At 42.5% G+C, this 17,466-nt stretch overlaps 1 protein-coding gene across 1 annotated transcript in view; it reads left to right on the forward strand.

The window, feature by feature from the left end:
• The window catches only part of coro1cb (coronin, actin binding protein, 1Cb), a 174,996-nt gene that overhangs the window by 42,664 nt on the left and 114,866 nt on the right, over positions 1-17,466 (forward strand). Inside the window, exon 2 of the mRNA XM_059987928.1 lies at positions 9,049-9,248. Within this exon, the coding sequence (XP_059843911.1) occupies positions 9,051-9,248 (198 nt within the window). The 5' untranslated portion in view covers positions 9,049-9,050. The remainder of the gene's footprint in view (positions 1-9,048; positions 9,249-17,466) is intronic.

The raw sequence follows: 17,466 nt of genomic DNA on the forward strand, positions 1-17,466 counted from the left end.
AGTTCATTAGTAACAGCTTTCCATTTGTATAACTGACCACGAGTCATTGCTCTTTGTTTCCTGTCACTACCAATTTCCCTTGTTGAATCCCATGGCTTTTGACAAAAATCTGCCACGTGATACATTTTAAAACCCTTTCAAAAATGCATTTATTCACATCAAGTACATTGCTGTCATCAACCCTTCACATTACCACCTCACAAAGAACAAATTAGTCTGATGCGATCCTCCCTTAACAAATATGTGCAGGCTCTCTTGATTAATTTGCCTTTCTAAACGAAGATTCGTTAGACATGATTACAATAAATACGTGCCTCTGAATTTAAGATATCTGGCCAATTTTCATTTATCTTTTTTAAACAACAATGCAACATTAACAGTCTTCTGGTGCTGCTCTTGTTCCCAGGGAAGATTAGAAAATGATCATCAGAACTGCTGGAAATATTTCCCTTTTGTCGTATTTAAACAGTAGGGTGTTTGAAAATTTATTCACTTTCAAAGATGTTTATATTTTCTCTCTTCATAGTTATCTCTGCTCTATCCTGTTTCTGTACTTGCTGATGCATGAGAAGATTTCCTACTTTTTGAGATGTTGCTTAATTTTTAAGATTTAAATTCTGCCTGCTGGCATGATTTCAATATATTACAGAATGGGTACATATGTGATGGAGTGGGGGTGCGATGTGTAGTGGTCTGTGTTGGTGGGATTCGAAGTGGGGGGTGAATGGGGGTGGTGTACATGAGGTCAAAAAGGAACTTGCACTGTGTAGTTTACTAGGATCTATTTTGTACCTGGTTGTGTAAGAGAGTCCTCAGTCTGAGTTAAATTAACAAGGAACATTTTGCCCTATTTTCAGTGCCCTAATTTTATAGATCCAGTCAGTATTTGTTTTAGACCTAGTTATAACTATATTAGGTTTGGTTTAGAGCTGGTTTAGACCTCGTTTGAACTATGTCTTTGGTACTAATAAAGACGTGTTTGGACTATGGGCTGTGTGGATCACTGTGTCCTGGTAGACTAAACTGAATGTTAGATGTGAGGACTTGACTTTCCTCATATGGCCAAAGGCTGCACTGACACAGTTGAGCTGCAAGCAAATTTTTCAATAATGATCTCTCTTCACTGAGAAGTAGCTTCGGAGTTAAGGGCAAAAAACAATTCAGATTGAGGTTAGAGACAGAATCAGATGTATTTCAGCTCTGCCAGGGTTTGCAGGCCATTACTCCCTACAAAGAGAAACTTAAAAACATGAATGGCTGTTATGCTTCACTCCCAGATGAGTTGAACCACCTCATGCAGACTTTGAAAGGGAGAATAAAATGACACCTGTGCAAATCCCTGCAGCATCTAGTGATGCTGTGATCTCTGTCTTGGACATCAGAACATCTTTAAAGAGGGTGAATCCTCGCAAGGTGTCAAGACCTGATGGTATAATTGGTGAGGCTCTGACTGGCGGGAGTGTTCACGGACATCTTCAATCTCTCACTGCTGCATTTAGAGGTTCCCACCTGCTTCGAAAGGGCGACAATAATACCAGTGTCAGGGTGAGCTGCCTCAATGACTGTTGCCCAGTGGCACTCACTTCTGCTGTGAAGTGCTTTGAGAAACAACTCCTGTCTCAGGATGAAACTGGACCTGCCGCAATTTGCCTATCTCCACAATAGGTCTGCAGTGCAAGCAACCTCACTGGTTCTCTTCTCGACCTTGGACCACCTGGATAATAGCAGAACCTACATCTGGCTGCTGATTATTCATTACAGCACAGTGTTCAATGCAATCATATCCTCAGTTCTAATCCACAAGCTCCATCACCTGGGCCTCTGTATCTCCTTCTGCAACTGGATTCTTAACTTCCTCACCGGGAGACCACAGTCAGTGAGGAACAGCATGATTTTAATATATTACAGAATAGGTACATGCGTGATGGGGTGGGGGTGCATCTCCTCCTCACTGACGATCAATACTGGTGCACAGCAAGCATGCATGCTTAGCCCACTGCTCTCCTCTCTCTACAATTGTGTGACCAGGCACAGCTGAAACACCATCTATAAATTTGCCAATGCCAACTATAGTTGAGTGTCAGGATTTCATGAAGTGGAAGCGTACAGGAACAAGATAAATCAGCTGGTTGAGTGGTGTCACAACAACCTTAAACTCAACATCAGTAAGACCAAAGAACTGATTGTTGATTTCAGGAAGGGGAAGCCAAGGGAAAATGCATAGTAGTCCTCATTGTGAAACTGCTCACCCTTTCCACTTCAAACAGAAAATCTGCAGATGCTGGAAATCTGAGCAACACACACAAAATGCTGGACTGCCGAAGGGTTTGGCCCAAAATGTCGACTATACTTTTTTCCATAAATTGCTGCCTGACCTGCGGAGTTCCTCCAGCAGTTTGAGGGTGAGCAGTTTGAAGTTCCTCGGTGTCAACATCTCTGAGGATCTATTGGCGGCCCAACATATTGATTATAGATTACCACTTTGGTCGGTCTGGCATTTTACATAATAAGTAGCTACTTATCTGAGATGGTCTCAGATTTAGTTGGTCATTACCTGAAGTTCCTTGTGTCCACATTCCTTTGCTCTGATTAGATTATCCCAGAGCAAGAATCAATTCAGAATTCACAGAATGGGGTGTTGGGGGGAGAGCAAAGGCAACTAGTTTGTCTGCTTCCAGTGTCCTTGATTTGTCAAATCCACTAATTGTAGACTGTGGTTTCTTCTGGCCAACAACCTTTAACATTTTTAAATTTTTGTTTAGAAATACAGCACAGTAACAGGTCATTTTGATGAGTAAACACAAAGTACACTGCAGATGCTGTGTTCAAATCAAGACGTACAAAAAAGCTGGAGGAACTCAGCAGGTCGGGCAGCATCCGTTAAAAGAAGCAGTCAGCATTTTGGGTCGAGACCCGTCGTCAGGACTAAAGGAGGGGGCAGGGGCCCTATAAAGAAGGTGGGGGGAAGGGTGGAAAACCAATCAGAGGAAAGATCAAGGGGTGGGGGAGGGGAAGCAGGGAGGGGATAGGCAGGAGAGGTGAGGGAATCTAAGGGGAAAGCACTATGAGGAGACAGAGTGAAGGTGGTATTGGGGAAGGGGCAGGGAGGGAATTACCGGAAGTTGGAGAATTTGATGTTCATACCAAGGGGCTGGAGACTACCCAGACAGTATATGAGATGTTGTTCCTCCAGCCGAAGTTTGGCCTCATCATGGCAGTAGAGGAGGCCATGTATGGACATATCCAAATAGGAATGTGAAGGAGAGTTGAGGTGAGTGGCAACCAGGAGATCCTGTCTGTTGTGGCGGATCCAATCTGCTCCCGGTGCGGCCTCCTCTACATCGGCGAGATTCAGGGCCCCAAACAGTCCTTCCAGGTGAGGCAACACTTCACTTGTGAGTCTGTTGGGGTAATCTATTGCATCCGGTGCTCCCGGTGCAGCCTCCTCTACATCGGCGAGACCCGACGCAGATTGGGGGACCACTTCGTCAAGCGCCTACGCTCCATCCACAACAACAGACAGGATCTCCCGGTTGCCACTCACTTCAACTCTCCTTCACATTCCCATTCGGATATGTCCATACATGGCCTCCTCTACTGCTATGATGAGGCCAAACTTCGATTGGAGGAACAAAATCTCATATACCATCTGGGTAGTCTCCAGCCCCTTGGTATGGACATCGAATTCTCCAACTTCCGGTAATTCCCTCCCTGCCCCTTCCCCAATACCACCTTCACTCTGTCTCCTCATAGTGCTTTCCCCTTAGATTCCTTCACCTCTCCTGCCTATCCCCTCCCTGCTTCCCCTCCCCCACCCCTTGATCTTTCCTCTGATTGGTTTTCCACCCTTCCCCCCACCTTCTTTATAGGGCCCCTGCCCCCTCCTTTAGTCCTGACGAAGGGTCTCGACCCGAAACGTTGACTGCTTTTTTCAACAGATGCTGCCCGACCTGCTGAGTTCATCCAGCTTTTTTGTACGTCTCATTTTGATGAGCCTGTGCTGCCCAATTGCACCCATGTCACCATTAACATTCTAATCTTTGGAATGTGGGAAGAATCTGGAGGAAACCTGAATGTTTATATAGACTCCTTCCAGGAATTAAACCAGGTTACTTGTGTATGTCTGCTGCAAGGCTACTTCTCCCATATATTCCAGTGAGTGGGCCAGCAAAGACTTGAAGCTTGGCCTCAAAGCGTGTGTAGGCAGACGTTTGCATTCCCAGCCTGAAGTGACAGCTCTTTGTTCATTTCCATGGATGTTGCCTGACCTGTTGTGTTTCTCCAGCATTTTTGTGTGTTGTTTGTATTCTTCAGTTCTATGACCTGAGAGTTGACTGCGTTGCAGGTGACTGAAAGTTGAACTTTTTCAGAACTAAGTTTCTAGATGAGCAGGGCAGTTATATTCCTTTCCTTCCCACCCCACCCCCTCCTCATCTTTGTGGTGAAACCAGTAGCATCACCAATTTCTGCCATTGGGGATTTGCCAGGTAGTATCTAAATCTTCCATTGTGGCTGATTTCTCCTTTTTAACAAGTAGTTCCTAAATTACGGCATGGTTCTGTTCCCTGAACTCTGTTAACCTGAACAGTTCTTAAGTCAGAATTGAGCAAAAGGTGGGGGGGGGGGGGGTGTGTGCGCATGTGTGTGATAGTGAGCAGGTGTGGGAAGAGTCATAGTAGCTCAGTCCTCCCTACTCTGCTCGGCTCAACCTAGCCCCCAGTAGTTGTGGTTCAGAGATAGAGTTGTGGAGATGGATGTTGGGAAGCAAAGACACACAGAATTACCCCATTCTTACCTGGCAGAAGATGCCTGCTGCCCATAGCAGCTGGCAAAACCACCCTGCCAGTCTCTCAGGCACTCATCTGTGTGTATAGGTTTCCCATAAATTGGGGAAGGGAGAAATCTATTTTGCACTTAAGCAAAATTTCAGCATCTTTTTTTTCTCAGAAGATCACTAACAGAAGTCTAAGTTTCACAGATTTTTTTTTTAAATAAAAAAGGGGTTCGACAGATGGTCAGCAAAAAAAATTGCTATGACCAGGCATTCTTCCCAGAGGAAGTATCTTGCTGTATAAAAAGATGAGTTCCACAACTGCATGCTGCTGGGGTTGAATACAATAGTTGGATACTTCCTGCATTGTAATCCCAGGCAGGATGCATTTCCTTTTGAAGTGAGTGAATGCTCCACTCTTGCCTCAGTGGGACAGCAGTTGGATTTAAAATAATTCCGAGGGAGGGCGAGGATGTGGGAAGGAAATTTAACCAGAGCAGAGTAGAATTTGATCAGAGTAGTTGGAGGTTAGGGTTCTTTTGTACACTGTCAAATGCATTTGGGGTTACATTATCCATTTGCAGCTGTTTCTACCATTTGTCATTGGGTCAGATGGTGCTTATGCTTGAGTAAGTTAAATTTTTACAAAGTTATCTGGATTTTTGAGCAGTTTTCTGCTGTCCTATTCAATATCTATCTCTCAACTAACACTTTTGCAATATTTACTTTTTTAAATTAATTTCTCGTAGCTGTTTTAGGGAATTTGCATAGTGTAAATTGGCTGTGATTTCTAATGCTGTAGCAGTGACAACCCCAACTTGTACATTAAGACCCTGGAGGCAAAGCTTTAAAATGTTGAAGATCTAAGTGTTGTGTATGCATGGAGCTGTAGGATTAAACGTTTTTTACCGAGTCAGGTTAGTCATGGTACACACAAGACAACTCGCAGGGCAGGAGTGATGAACCTGGCCCACCAATACAAAAAAGCATTCACACTCGAAGGCCCGCACAAAGAGAGAGGCTCAGTCGAATCAGTCGGCTGCATGCACACTTGACACACCAATCTCTGCATTCAATCTGATGTGGTTCAGTAAGAAGAAGCTATTTTACCTAATCTGAAATCTATCGCTTGTGGAAGTGCCGGCAATAATCAGTTAGTGCTTTGAAAAGCATATCGGATAGGTATTTGTAAAATAATTTGTCTGAATCTATGAAAAGAGTAAAACTGATAGGATTGCTTTGGTATTTGCAGTTTCCTTAACTTAACATTATGATAATCAGCCAGCATCCATGATACTGGTTCTCACTCCAGATCTATCATCTCAAAGTCATGTAGAAATCTATTCATTTGAGTCTCCTGAAATAATGTCGGTTTGACCTACACATATATTTCTGGCCATATTCTCCTCTAAAATGTGTCTTTCTGTCTTTGGAACACTGTATTGTTTCCATCCCTGCTGCAGATTGTCTGGGGGAGGCGGTTGTGTGGAACAATTGCCTTTGCCATCCAGACAAACTGATCCTTACTCTGATCCCTCTTTGTATTGGCACATATTCCTACTGTGCTCCAATTCCACCAATGCTCTTCCTTGTCGGGTGCCCTGTGATTTGAAATCTGGTGTGTTGTGTCTTTCTGCTTACACTGTTTTGTTTCAGTTCCTTTGGCCCCGAGCTCTGTACTCTCTCCTTTGATTTCTCCACCTTGCCATGAACAGTAGAAGCTGAACTAGATCCTGTGGCCCTTTTCGAGCTTGCTGTTCAAATAGATCATGCCTGATTGAACTTTGTACCTGATTGTGCCTTGTTGGCTTCTTGCCTGCCTCCCCCACCAGTCTCCACCATGAAAGCATGGTCCAAATATCAAGGTTTCTTTCCTTGAATTAGGCATGTTACATCTGCGAGTCCGGACTAGAAACTGGGTGCTAGAGGCCCAATGTCTGGGAATCGTGGGCCAAGGACTGGATGGAGGGGGGGCATCGGTGGTGAAAAGACACCCTGTCCTAGCGTTGAAGATGTATTTATGGGGGGAGGGAGAGGAAGGGGCTTGTCTTGCTTTTGTTGTTCTGTTACTTATGTACTTCTGCTGAACATTATGTGGGACACTTGTAGGCTGCCCCCAGCATATCCTTGGGTTGTGTTGGTTGTTCATGCAAATGATATGTTTCACTGTATATTTCAAAGTGTACAAGTGATAAATAGGTGAATCTAAATTTCTGCCTGTTTGACCAAGCTTCTGTACTATCATCTTCGCTGGCACGATGGCAGAGTTTGTTAATTGCTTGTGAATATTTATTGTATATTTCATAAATGTAGCTTGTTCACAGTAGGAAATCTAGCCAGAGTCCCGTTACAGTTGTGCAAAAATATTTAATAATGGTTTAAGGAACTCCTGAGAGAATCAAATTTCTCAGGTCCATTAATTGAACTATAATGCACGTGAAGTGCTGGCACTAATGTTCTGTGGTTGGGTGGGTTTCCACAGATGCTTAGTGAAGGAAGCCAACTTAGATTAAAAGAATGGTGCTTAGAAAGGGAATATGGAAAAAAGGAAAGGGTTAAGAGCAGAGTACAATTAATACAACATTATTTCACCAATTTTGACAATGAAGCTGACGCTTAATAAGAGAATTGCAGATCAAAATGGCAAATGTATTTTGTTGTTGAGCCCATCAGTCCTGGGCCATCGGCTGCTGACAGCTGCTCACCAAAGTTCTCTGTCCTGGGCCAATTTTTCAAGTTGTCCCCAGGTGGAGCCCATTTTCTTGGTAACCTTCCTCTCCCAGGGATGAGATCTTTGGAGATTCCAGTGGCATTTCTATAGCACTGGGCTTTGTATGGAATGGTTTGTTGGCCCCGAGCTCACCCTCCAGGCTTGGGACAGAGTTCTTGGAGTTTTCATGGAAACAAATACTTCAGATATCATGGATTGAATTCGTAGTTATGCTTGAGATAATTAGGGCTAAAAGTTGATGGTGTTTGGGGCGCCGTAGTGGTTAGTGCAACATGATTACAGCTTGGGGTGCTGGAGTTCAGAGTTCAATTCCAGTGCCATCTGTAAGAGCTGTATACGTAGTGCCCGTGTACACCTGGGTTTTCTCCAGTTTGCTCCTACAGCCCGAAGATGTACTGGCAAGTGGGTTAATTGTTCATTTGTAGCAGTGTGCTACACGCAGCGCTAAAGTAACGACACGGAGTCGGTAAACTGCAGTCAAAGATAATTTTATTCGAACTTCACAGCCTTCTTTAAAGCCTCCCTCATCATCCCGCTCTCTCTCTCTCTCCCCCCCCCCCCCCCTTGTTGCGGACCTGGCCTTTGTGCCCGCACGCTGGCTAATTGTGAGCCGGTTCAAATGTGCAAGGAAGTGGGTCGCCACACATTGTAAGTTGTCCTGTGATTAGGCTAGTGGGTTGCTGGCAGCGTGACTCAAAGTGTTGGCAGTGCCTATTCTGTGCTGCAGCTCCAAATAAAATAAAACAGAAGTCAGAATAATGAATGTGATATCTACCTGTTGGGCAGATCCCTTTAACTAAAATGCTACTTATCTGTGTATTTTTTTTAAACAAAAAAGAAAATGTTGCCAGTACACATTTCAGCACAGATAATACTATGCTGAGCTGGCCTCTGGTATAGTGGCATCCACACCGGACTTCGAGGCGAGTAGTCGATGTGGCCGGCTCCTTGCACGCTTTCCATTCGTGTTTGGTTGAGCATCAAGCTAGCAACTCAACCTTATTTAAAAAAAACAGACAAAAATGCTAAAGAAACGGCAAGGTTGCCACCTGATGTGCCACATAGCACGGAAAGGAACAACAACAACATTATGCTGAGCATCATGTCTTTTGAGGAGGTTAGATGATTGAAAATGAAGTGGCTTTGCTGGGCATATTATTTGCAAAGCTTTGACTAGATACTAAATGGGAGATTGGTTAGTGTGAATAAATTCAAGGACTGTTTTCCAGGTAGAAGCTATTTTTGTTCTCTAGATTTATGGTCTAGAATAAATGTCATGAATATTTGTAGCTGGCTCCTTGGCTCTCAAAAAGATGTGAAGTTAAGAATATGAAGCAGCCAGACTTTGAAAGAGTGAAGTCTACATTTGCATTGTTGGTTGGTACACTGAAATGAGCCCAGTATGGCTTTTCACATGCCCATTACAATTTCCTGGATCCTAGAGGCAGAAAAAGGAAGAAGTCACATTTAAAATGGTTACTGTCTGTTCTACACTGGGAGTTTGCATTGACTGCAAAGTAACTAATCATTTTTAAAATCCTTGCAGAGATGTTTCGGGGGGTTGTACGACGGAGCAAATTTCGCCACGTCTTTGGACAAGCTGTGAAAAATGACCAATGCTATGATGACATCAGAGTTTCCAGAGTTACCTGGGACAGTTCGTTCTGTGCTGTAAATCCCAAGTTTGTGGCAATCATCGTCGAAGCTAGTGGCGGTGGAGCGTTCATGGTACTTCCTCTGCAGAAGGTATGTATAGAAATAGTTCTGTTTTACACTCTAGTGATCTTCAGGTTTAATTGGTATAACCAGTAACCTGTGAAATTTTCTACCAAGAAAATTCAGCATTAATATTGTTCTTGCTGTACTTTGTGATGTTTAATTACCTTTGAGTGCAGAAACAAAGGTAGGAGCCCACTTTATATGCAATCAGACAAGGATGTTTCTAGAAGCACTGTTTCATGTAAGCATCTGTAAATTGGGGGACCAAGTCGTCAAGCACCTCTGCACCATCTGCCATAAGTGCGACTTCCCGGTGGCCAATATTTTGTACTCCCATTCTCATTCCTGATCCAAAGTGTCGATCCATGGCCTCCTCTTGTGCCAAGGCGAGGCCACCCTCAGTGGAGGATCAGCACCTCATATGCTGGTTAGGTACCCTCTAATAGGATGGCATGAATATTGATTTATCCTTCCAGTGAACAAAGTTATGTAATCAACCAATCATGTGGTAGCAACCCAGTGCCTAAAGGCATGCAGACATAGGAGGTTTATTTGTTGTGGAGACCAAACATCTGAAAAAATGTGATCTAAGTGACTTTGACCATGGGATGATTATTGGTGCCAGACGGTGCTTGAGTATCTCATAAACTGTTGGTTTCCTGGGTGTTCATGCACAACAGACTCTAGAGCAGGGGTTTCCAACCTGGAATCCACGGATTCCTTGCTTAACGGTATTAATCCATGGCATAAAAGAGGTTGGGAACCTGTGCTCTAGAGATTACAGAGAAAGGTGCGATAAATAAAAGAAGAATCCAGTGAGCAGCTGTTCTGTGAGTGGGAACTCATTGTTAACAAGAGAGGTCAGAGGAGAATGACAAGACTGGTTCAAGCTGACAGGAAGGCAACAGTAACTGAAATAACTGTACATTACAACAGTGGTGTGTAGAAGAGCTTCTCTGAATGCACAGCACATCAAACCTTGAAGTGGGTGGGCTACAGCAGCAGAAGACCACAAGCATACACCCAGGAGGTACCTAGTAAAGTAGCCACTGTGTGTATATTGGAAATGGGTAATTGTTAAGTGACTCACAGGCATGCACTAAAAGGGATGCTGTAAGGAGACAAACCAGCGTGGCAGCACTAGAGTCGGCTGCAGTATGATTCAGATGGCCTGAGGTTTATAAACATAGGTGTCGATTCCCCAGGTCAAAGTACCTGCTCCATTTCCAGACATTGGCTCCTGTGCTATGGATTCTTAAAGTTTTTGCTTTCCTCACTACTTTGCCACTCAATTCAACATAATAAAGATTTGGGTAATCATCAAGTGTACTTATTCATTCTTATCAGTTTGCATTGAAGATATCATAATCAGATTTATTATCACTGACTTGGGTGGCATGAAATTTGTTTGATTTTATTTATTGTGATGCAGCGCAGAATATGCCCTTTGAGCCGTACTGCCTAGCAATGCCCTGATTGAAGCCTGGCCTAGTTATGGGACAAATTACAATGAACCTACCAACTGGTATGTCTTTGGACTGTAGGAGGAAACCAGAGCGCCCGGAGTAAGCCCACGCAGCCATGGAAAGAGCATGCAAATTCCTTACAGGCGGCAACAGGAATTGTGCCCTTGTCACTGGTACTATAAAGCATTGTGCTAACCACTATGCTACTGTGTCACCTTAAATTTCTGTCAATTTGAAGTGTAATACAATTGCAGTTCAGCTCTTGTACGTGGGCAGGATTTTTCCTACATAGTTAACTGTAGCTTTTATAGATTTAACTATCTTAGTCACTTAACATGATTCAAGCAGATTCTAAAACTATTAAAATTTTTAACTTAATTGCTTGCTGTCCTATGATTATTTAAGCTTGTAATATTTTTCTTTTTTTTTAAGCTGTAGGTTCAAGTAAGATTATGGGAACTTTTTTTGAAGAATTGGTTTTATATAACCAAATTGAAACTTTGCAGTGTTAAGAGATGAGGAATGTTAGGTGCTGGTAACTCATGGTATGGTGCTCTATTAGGGAGAGTGCATTAGATTCAAATGAAAACTTTCCAACAATCTGTGAGGCAAAGGAAGTGGAGATTTAGCCTGTGGTAACTTGACTTGGAAGAGCAGGACAATTGATGCATTACTGTATGGTACTGTGATTCTACCTCTCTGCTGGTAAGTATTTTTGGAGTATTTGGGTAATTAAGTATTAAATTGTGCCAAAAATCCATATGCTGGAGACAAAAAGTTTTTTAAAAAATGTAAAAAAATCCATGCCTCTTTCCTCATTTTGCCATGGATTCAAATTTTCAAAGATTAACTTGGAAGTAAACACCCCCAGCAATATTCTGTCTAGGGTCTAGTTTTGTTTCATTTCCTTGATACAGACAGTTGTATATGATGCCCAAATGCCATGGTAGGTTATTTGCAGATAGTCACTGCAAATGCCATTTACTGAGGAAATGGTTCAAAGAGTTCTGCTCTGGATAACGTGGAGCAGGAGTGTTGCACGCTAGGGTTTTAATTGTTATTTAAAATTAAAAATTAAACTGCAAACTTAAATACTTTCAAAAGTTGTTGAGAGACTTGAGTGTACCGTGTCCCTTTTCATTTTCATCTATTTTTATATCATCTTCATTGAAATGGATTCTGTAGGGAAATTATAACTCATTTATGTTTAATACTTCCATGTCATCCACCACCATCTCACCCTACTTTCCTCATCAGAATTCTTCTTCTGTATTAAATCATACTTTTATTTTCAAAAAAAAAATAATTTTCTGCTTTTCATTCAACTGCTCTTTTATTGGAAAGAATTTGAAGTATTGGTGCAGTAAAGGCGGTTGCAGTGGGTAGACTGTAAGGTTAAAACTTCACTTTCCACCCCGCTGTGATGGCCTCAACATTAGGGATTTACCTGTAAGAATACAGAGGAGCTGCCCGTCACATTAAGATCCATCATGTCTAGAAGTTGATCAATTTCTGATCTTTTAAGTTCTTAGAAAAGAAAGCAATCTAGGTTTATGTTCACATTATGACAAGAATGTCGAAACCACGGCGTTTGTGCCTCGGTCTAGGGCAGGGGTTCCCAATCTTTTTTTTATGCTATGAACCCATGGACCCCAGACTGGCAACTCCTGTTCTGGGGTCTAAGTCTTGATATAATGTGATGGAGTTTCTTGCCCTCTCACTATAACCTAGGTAACAATGGGTGGAATCTTTGGAAAAAGAGTGGATGAACATCTTTCAAAAAAAGCCTCCCAAGTGGTTGAGATAAATAGATGAAATTAACATGCTGGGTTTAGTAGTGAGAAGGGCATGGAAATATTTTTTTACTCGAGGATTGGAAGTTACTTCTGTTATTGGGGAGACTCGTTTCTGGCTAGATTACAGATATTCTTGGGTTGCAGTGTATAAAGTTTAGGCAGTATTCTAGATTTTTTATCGTGGGCAAAAGCTGTCTTTCCTTTCTATTAAACATAGCTACTGAACACATTTTTCAGAGACTGGTGGTAAACAGTCATTGTGGGAGTGGCTGTGTGTGGAACTAGTTTGGATCACTGAATGTGATGCAAAACTAAATGTTCTACCATATATTGCAGGGTTCCCAACATTTTTTATGCCCTGGACCCCTACCATTAACTAGGGGGTTTGTTGACCCCAGATTGGGGACGCTTGCTTCAGACCGCATTCTGTTGTCAGTTGGTGGGTAGAATTTAAAGTGCATGATCCTGGTATAATCTGCTGAAAATTGATTGATAGACAGGAAATGGAGAGCAGGGTCCTTTCCAGAGTGGCAGGAGATGATTACTGCAGAACCAGAGCTTTGGTCCCAGCTGCTCATAATGCATATATGCATACCAGTGATGTGGATGAGAGAACAGAAATGCAGTATTTGTTTCCAACGACATTTCAATGGGGTGAAATTATGAACTGTGGCAGATGACGCAGAGAGGGACTTGGGATGAATAAGTGGGCGGAAACAGCAACTATGTGTAACATGGATAAATGTGTAGTTATTCAAATCACTAGAAAAAACAATGACATGGTATAGGAATCATTGACGTACAAGAGACTTGGATGTTCCTGAGTCATTGATTCAGCAAGCAGTTACTAGGCAAATAGTGAGTGAGTGAGTGAGCATTCATAGCAAAAGCATTTAGGTATATGAGCAAAGATGTCTTGCCACACATAGATTATTATGTACAGTTATGGTCTCCTTTACTGCAAAAGGAGTACAGTGCACAGATGTTCATCAGACTGATTCTTGGATGGGTCAGTAGTTCAGAGAATGTATACTGTATACAACCTGAAATCCTTACTCCTCATAGATATTCACAAAACAGAAGCAAAATCCCAAAGAATGAATGACAGAAAATCCCAAAGCCCCCCCCCCCCCCCGCCACCCAGGATGCAAGCAGTAGCAAAGCCCCCAGAGACCGTGACCTAGAGTCCATCAAAACCTGTCGGCATCACAGATGGGCCTTTCCTCTCTCTCTAGCGAGTGAGAGAGTGTTATCCTTCCTGCAACAACTGGCTGTTTCAATGCTAGAATCTGCAGCATCGCTTCTTCGAGTTCTCTCGAGGGCCTTCTTTCGGCAGCAGTGTACATCTTTAAATTGAACTTCCAGTATGGTTTATTTTCACATGTACCAAGATACAGTGAAGAGATTGCCTTACATACTGTTTATGCAGATTAATCATTATGCAGTGCATTGAGCTAGAATAAGGTAAAATAAAAGCCATGTAGAATCAGGTGCGGAAAGAGTGCGTTGCAGGTAAAACAGTAAAGTGCCAGATCATCATGAGGTAGATTGTGAGGCCAGGGTTCATCTTGTCATGCAAGAAGTCTATTCAAGAGCCTGATAACAGAAGCTGTCATTGAGCTTTCTGATGGAGTTGCTGTACTGAGAAGGTACTAGTTCAGCTGGGCTTGAATTCATTAGAGATGAGAGGAGATTTAAGTTGAAAGTTTTATATTTCTGATGAGGCTAGACAGACTAGATACAAGGGAGAATTTTCCTTTTGCTGGGGTTCTAGAATGCAAGGTGACCATAGCAGGTTACAGGACATAAAAATGAAGATGGGGATGGTGAACAGCTGGAATTAGATTGCACAGAATACTACAGGACACTGAGTATATTTAAACAACTGATTTGATTTCTAGATGTGAAAGGTATCAGAGACTGTAAAGGAAATGGGATTGGTATCAAAGAGCAGATGCTGAGATCCAAAACAAACAAATGCCGGAACAGCTTAGCCAGTCAAGTAGCTTCTGTCAAAAGAGAAATCAATTGATGTTCTGTGTCAGGGATTCTCCCACAGAATGGGGTTGCAAATCAGTTTTCAAAGTGCAACTAATGAGAAGTATGAGATGCAAGGTGAGACTGATATATATGTTAATACAGATCAGATAATGGGGAGTGTGGGCATTAACCGTCAATAAGGCACTATAAAGAAATGGACTCAGCTGTAATAGACATAAATAAATAGCTAGTCTGTTCTGCTGTGGAGGAATTCTGTACGTTTCAGCATTTTCTTGTAAACTCAAGCATGCTTAGGCCTGTTTAATCCCTTTTCCTTGCGACAGACTTGCTGTTCTAGGAATTTGTATGGAAAGGCCATTCCCCCCCCCACACCGCCAAGGGGGGGGGTTTATGCAAAAAACTAAATTGCTTTGTTAAATTTGATCTATCTGGCTCAAGTTGAGCTGTACTGAGGCTGAAGTGAGTCCATTACAGATTCCAGTGAGTTTGGATTGGCAAAAATATCTCCTCCACAATCTCCATCAGCACAGGAGCACTGCAGGGATGTGTACCTAGATCCCTGTTCTACTCACTTTACATCTGTGACTGTGTGGCTAAGTACAGCTCCAACACCATATTCAAGTTTGCTGATGATACCACTGCTGTGGGCTGTATCAAAGGTGGTGATGAATCAGCGTACAGGAGGGAGATTGAAAACCTGGCTGAGTGGTTTAATAACAACAACTCTCACTCAATGTCAGTAAGACCAAGGAACTGAATGTAGACTTCAGGAGAGGGAACCCAGCGATCCATGAGCCAGTAATCGTTGAAGAGGGTCAGTAACTTTAAATTCCTGTGTGTCACTATTTCAGAGGACCTGTCCTAGACCCATCATATAAATATTATTGTGAAGAAAGCACAACAGTGCTTCTACTTAGGAGTCTGTTGAGTCTTTGGCATGTTATCGAAAACCTAGGCAAATTTCTGTAGATGTCTGGTGGAAAGTGTGCTGACCGGTTGCATTACAGTCTGGTATGGGAGCACCAATGCCTTTGAGCAGAAAATCCTACAAAAGGTAGTGGATTCAGCCCAATACATCACTGGTAACACCCTCCCAACTGTTGAGCACAGACATGCCTTTACTTCCTTAGAAGTTTGTGAATATTTGGCATGACATCTAAAACTTTGACAAACTTCTGTAGACTTATTGTGGAGAGTATATTGATTGGCTGCATACCAGTGGATATGGCCCAGTCCAGCATGGATAAAGCCCTGTCCACCATTGAGCACATTTACACAAAACATTGTCGCAGGAAAACAGCATCCATCATCAGAGACCCCACCAACCAGGACTTGCACTGTTTTTGCTGCTGCATCAGGAAGGTGATACAGGAGCCTCAGCATCCACACCACCAGGTTAAGGAACAGTTACTGCCCCTCAGTCATCAGACTCTTGAACCAGGGGAAATAACTTCACTTGCCCCATCACAGAGCTGTTCCCACAACCTATGGCCTCGCTCTCAAAGACTCTTCATCTCATTGTATAGGCCCACTAGGAAGCAAATCTCAGGGCTGTATATGGTGGCATATGTGTACTTTGATTATAAATTTACTTAGAACTTAGAACTTTGGATTTGAGATTCTCAATAACACCCTGAATAAAGTTTCAATACTGAGTGGTCATGAACAAAAGATTCCCATGAGTAAAAGGCTTTGAGCATATCTTTTAAATCATTTCTTTTCGCATGACAGTCTCTTCCCAAGGCAGAGCCTGGATTAGAGTTAAAGGAAATAGTTGCTCTCTAAAAGTTCTAAGTTTAAGTATGATCATTTCTCATTTTTGTGAGGTCAAGCATGCATAGGCATGTTTAATCTCCTCCAAGGAATAAGCATGCTTAAACAAGGAAGCATTACCAGAGGTCTCAATGCTGAAAACTGGGATTATGAAAATTATGGATCGGTCTGTATGTTAAGTAAAATTTAAGTCTAAACTTAACTGATTAAATTTAATTTAGATCTAAATATGGTGCTATTAAGGAGTGATTAGTAGTGTGCAGCCCCAATTAGGAATCATCATATTTTCCTGTTCGGGACGACTGCAGTTGAAATTCAGTCACAGCCATGATACTTCAGCAAGCAACATTGTTCTAGGATGCTTAAAAAATAATCTGTTGATATTCAAAACTGATGAATCCCGGACTGCAGATTCAGCTCGCAAGTGCAGTTTCCCTTTAAGGATAAAGGAAGCAAGGAAAGCATGCTACAAGTAAGATTGAAATGCAGAGGCTTTAGACCCTGACTATCCTACTGGTGAATGTAGTCTTTGGAAAATAAAATTGAAGACCTCAGAGCAAGATTGTTGTACCAGAGGGACATCAGGGTCTGCTGTGTACTTTGCTTCATGGAGACATGGCTATCCCCCACTATACTAGATGCAGCGCTGCTGTTTGATGGCTTCACCATTAAAGGCAGGACTGCTCTGTCTTGTAGAGGAGATGGAATATGCTTTATAATTAACTCATCATGGTGCATAGATGTGGCATTTCTGTTGCTGTCCTGCTCACCCAGTCTTGAGCATCCAGCTGTCTAATGTCATCCTTTTATCTTCTGAGATCTGTGGCATTCAAGACCAGTGATACAGAAATATACAAGAAACCCAGGTATGACCTGTAGAAGGCTATTTTGAGAGCGAGAAAACAATTCTGATTGAGGTTAGAGACAGAATCGGGTACATGTCAGCTCTGGTAGGGTTTGCAGGCCATTACTTCCTACAAAGCAAAACCTAAAATTGTGAATGGCAGTGATGCTTCACTCCCAGATGAGCTCAATGCCTTTTATGCAGACTTTAACAGGGAGAATAAAACTCCATCTATGCGGGTCTCTGCCTCATGCAATGACCCTGTGATCTCTGTCTCGGAGGCCAGCGTCAGAACATCTTTCAAGGGAGTGAACTCTCGCAAGGCATCAAGCCCTGATTGTGTACCTAGTATTGTTCTGAAAACC

The sequence above is a fragment of the Hypanus sabinus genome, chromosome 13, assembly GCF_030144855.1.
Source record: "Hypanus sabinus isolate sHypSab1 chromosome 13, sHypSab1.hap1, whole genome shotgun sequence".
In the NCBI taxonomy this organism is placed as follows: domain Eukaryota; kingdom Metazoa; phylum Chordata; class Chondrichthyes; order Myliobatiformes; family Dasyatidae; genus Hypanus; species Hypanus sabinus.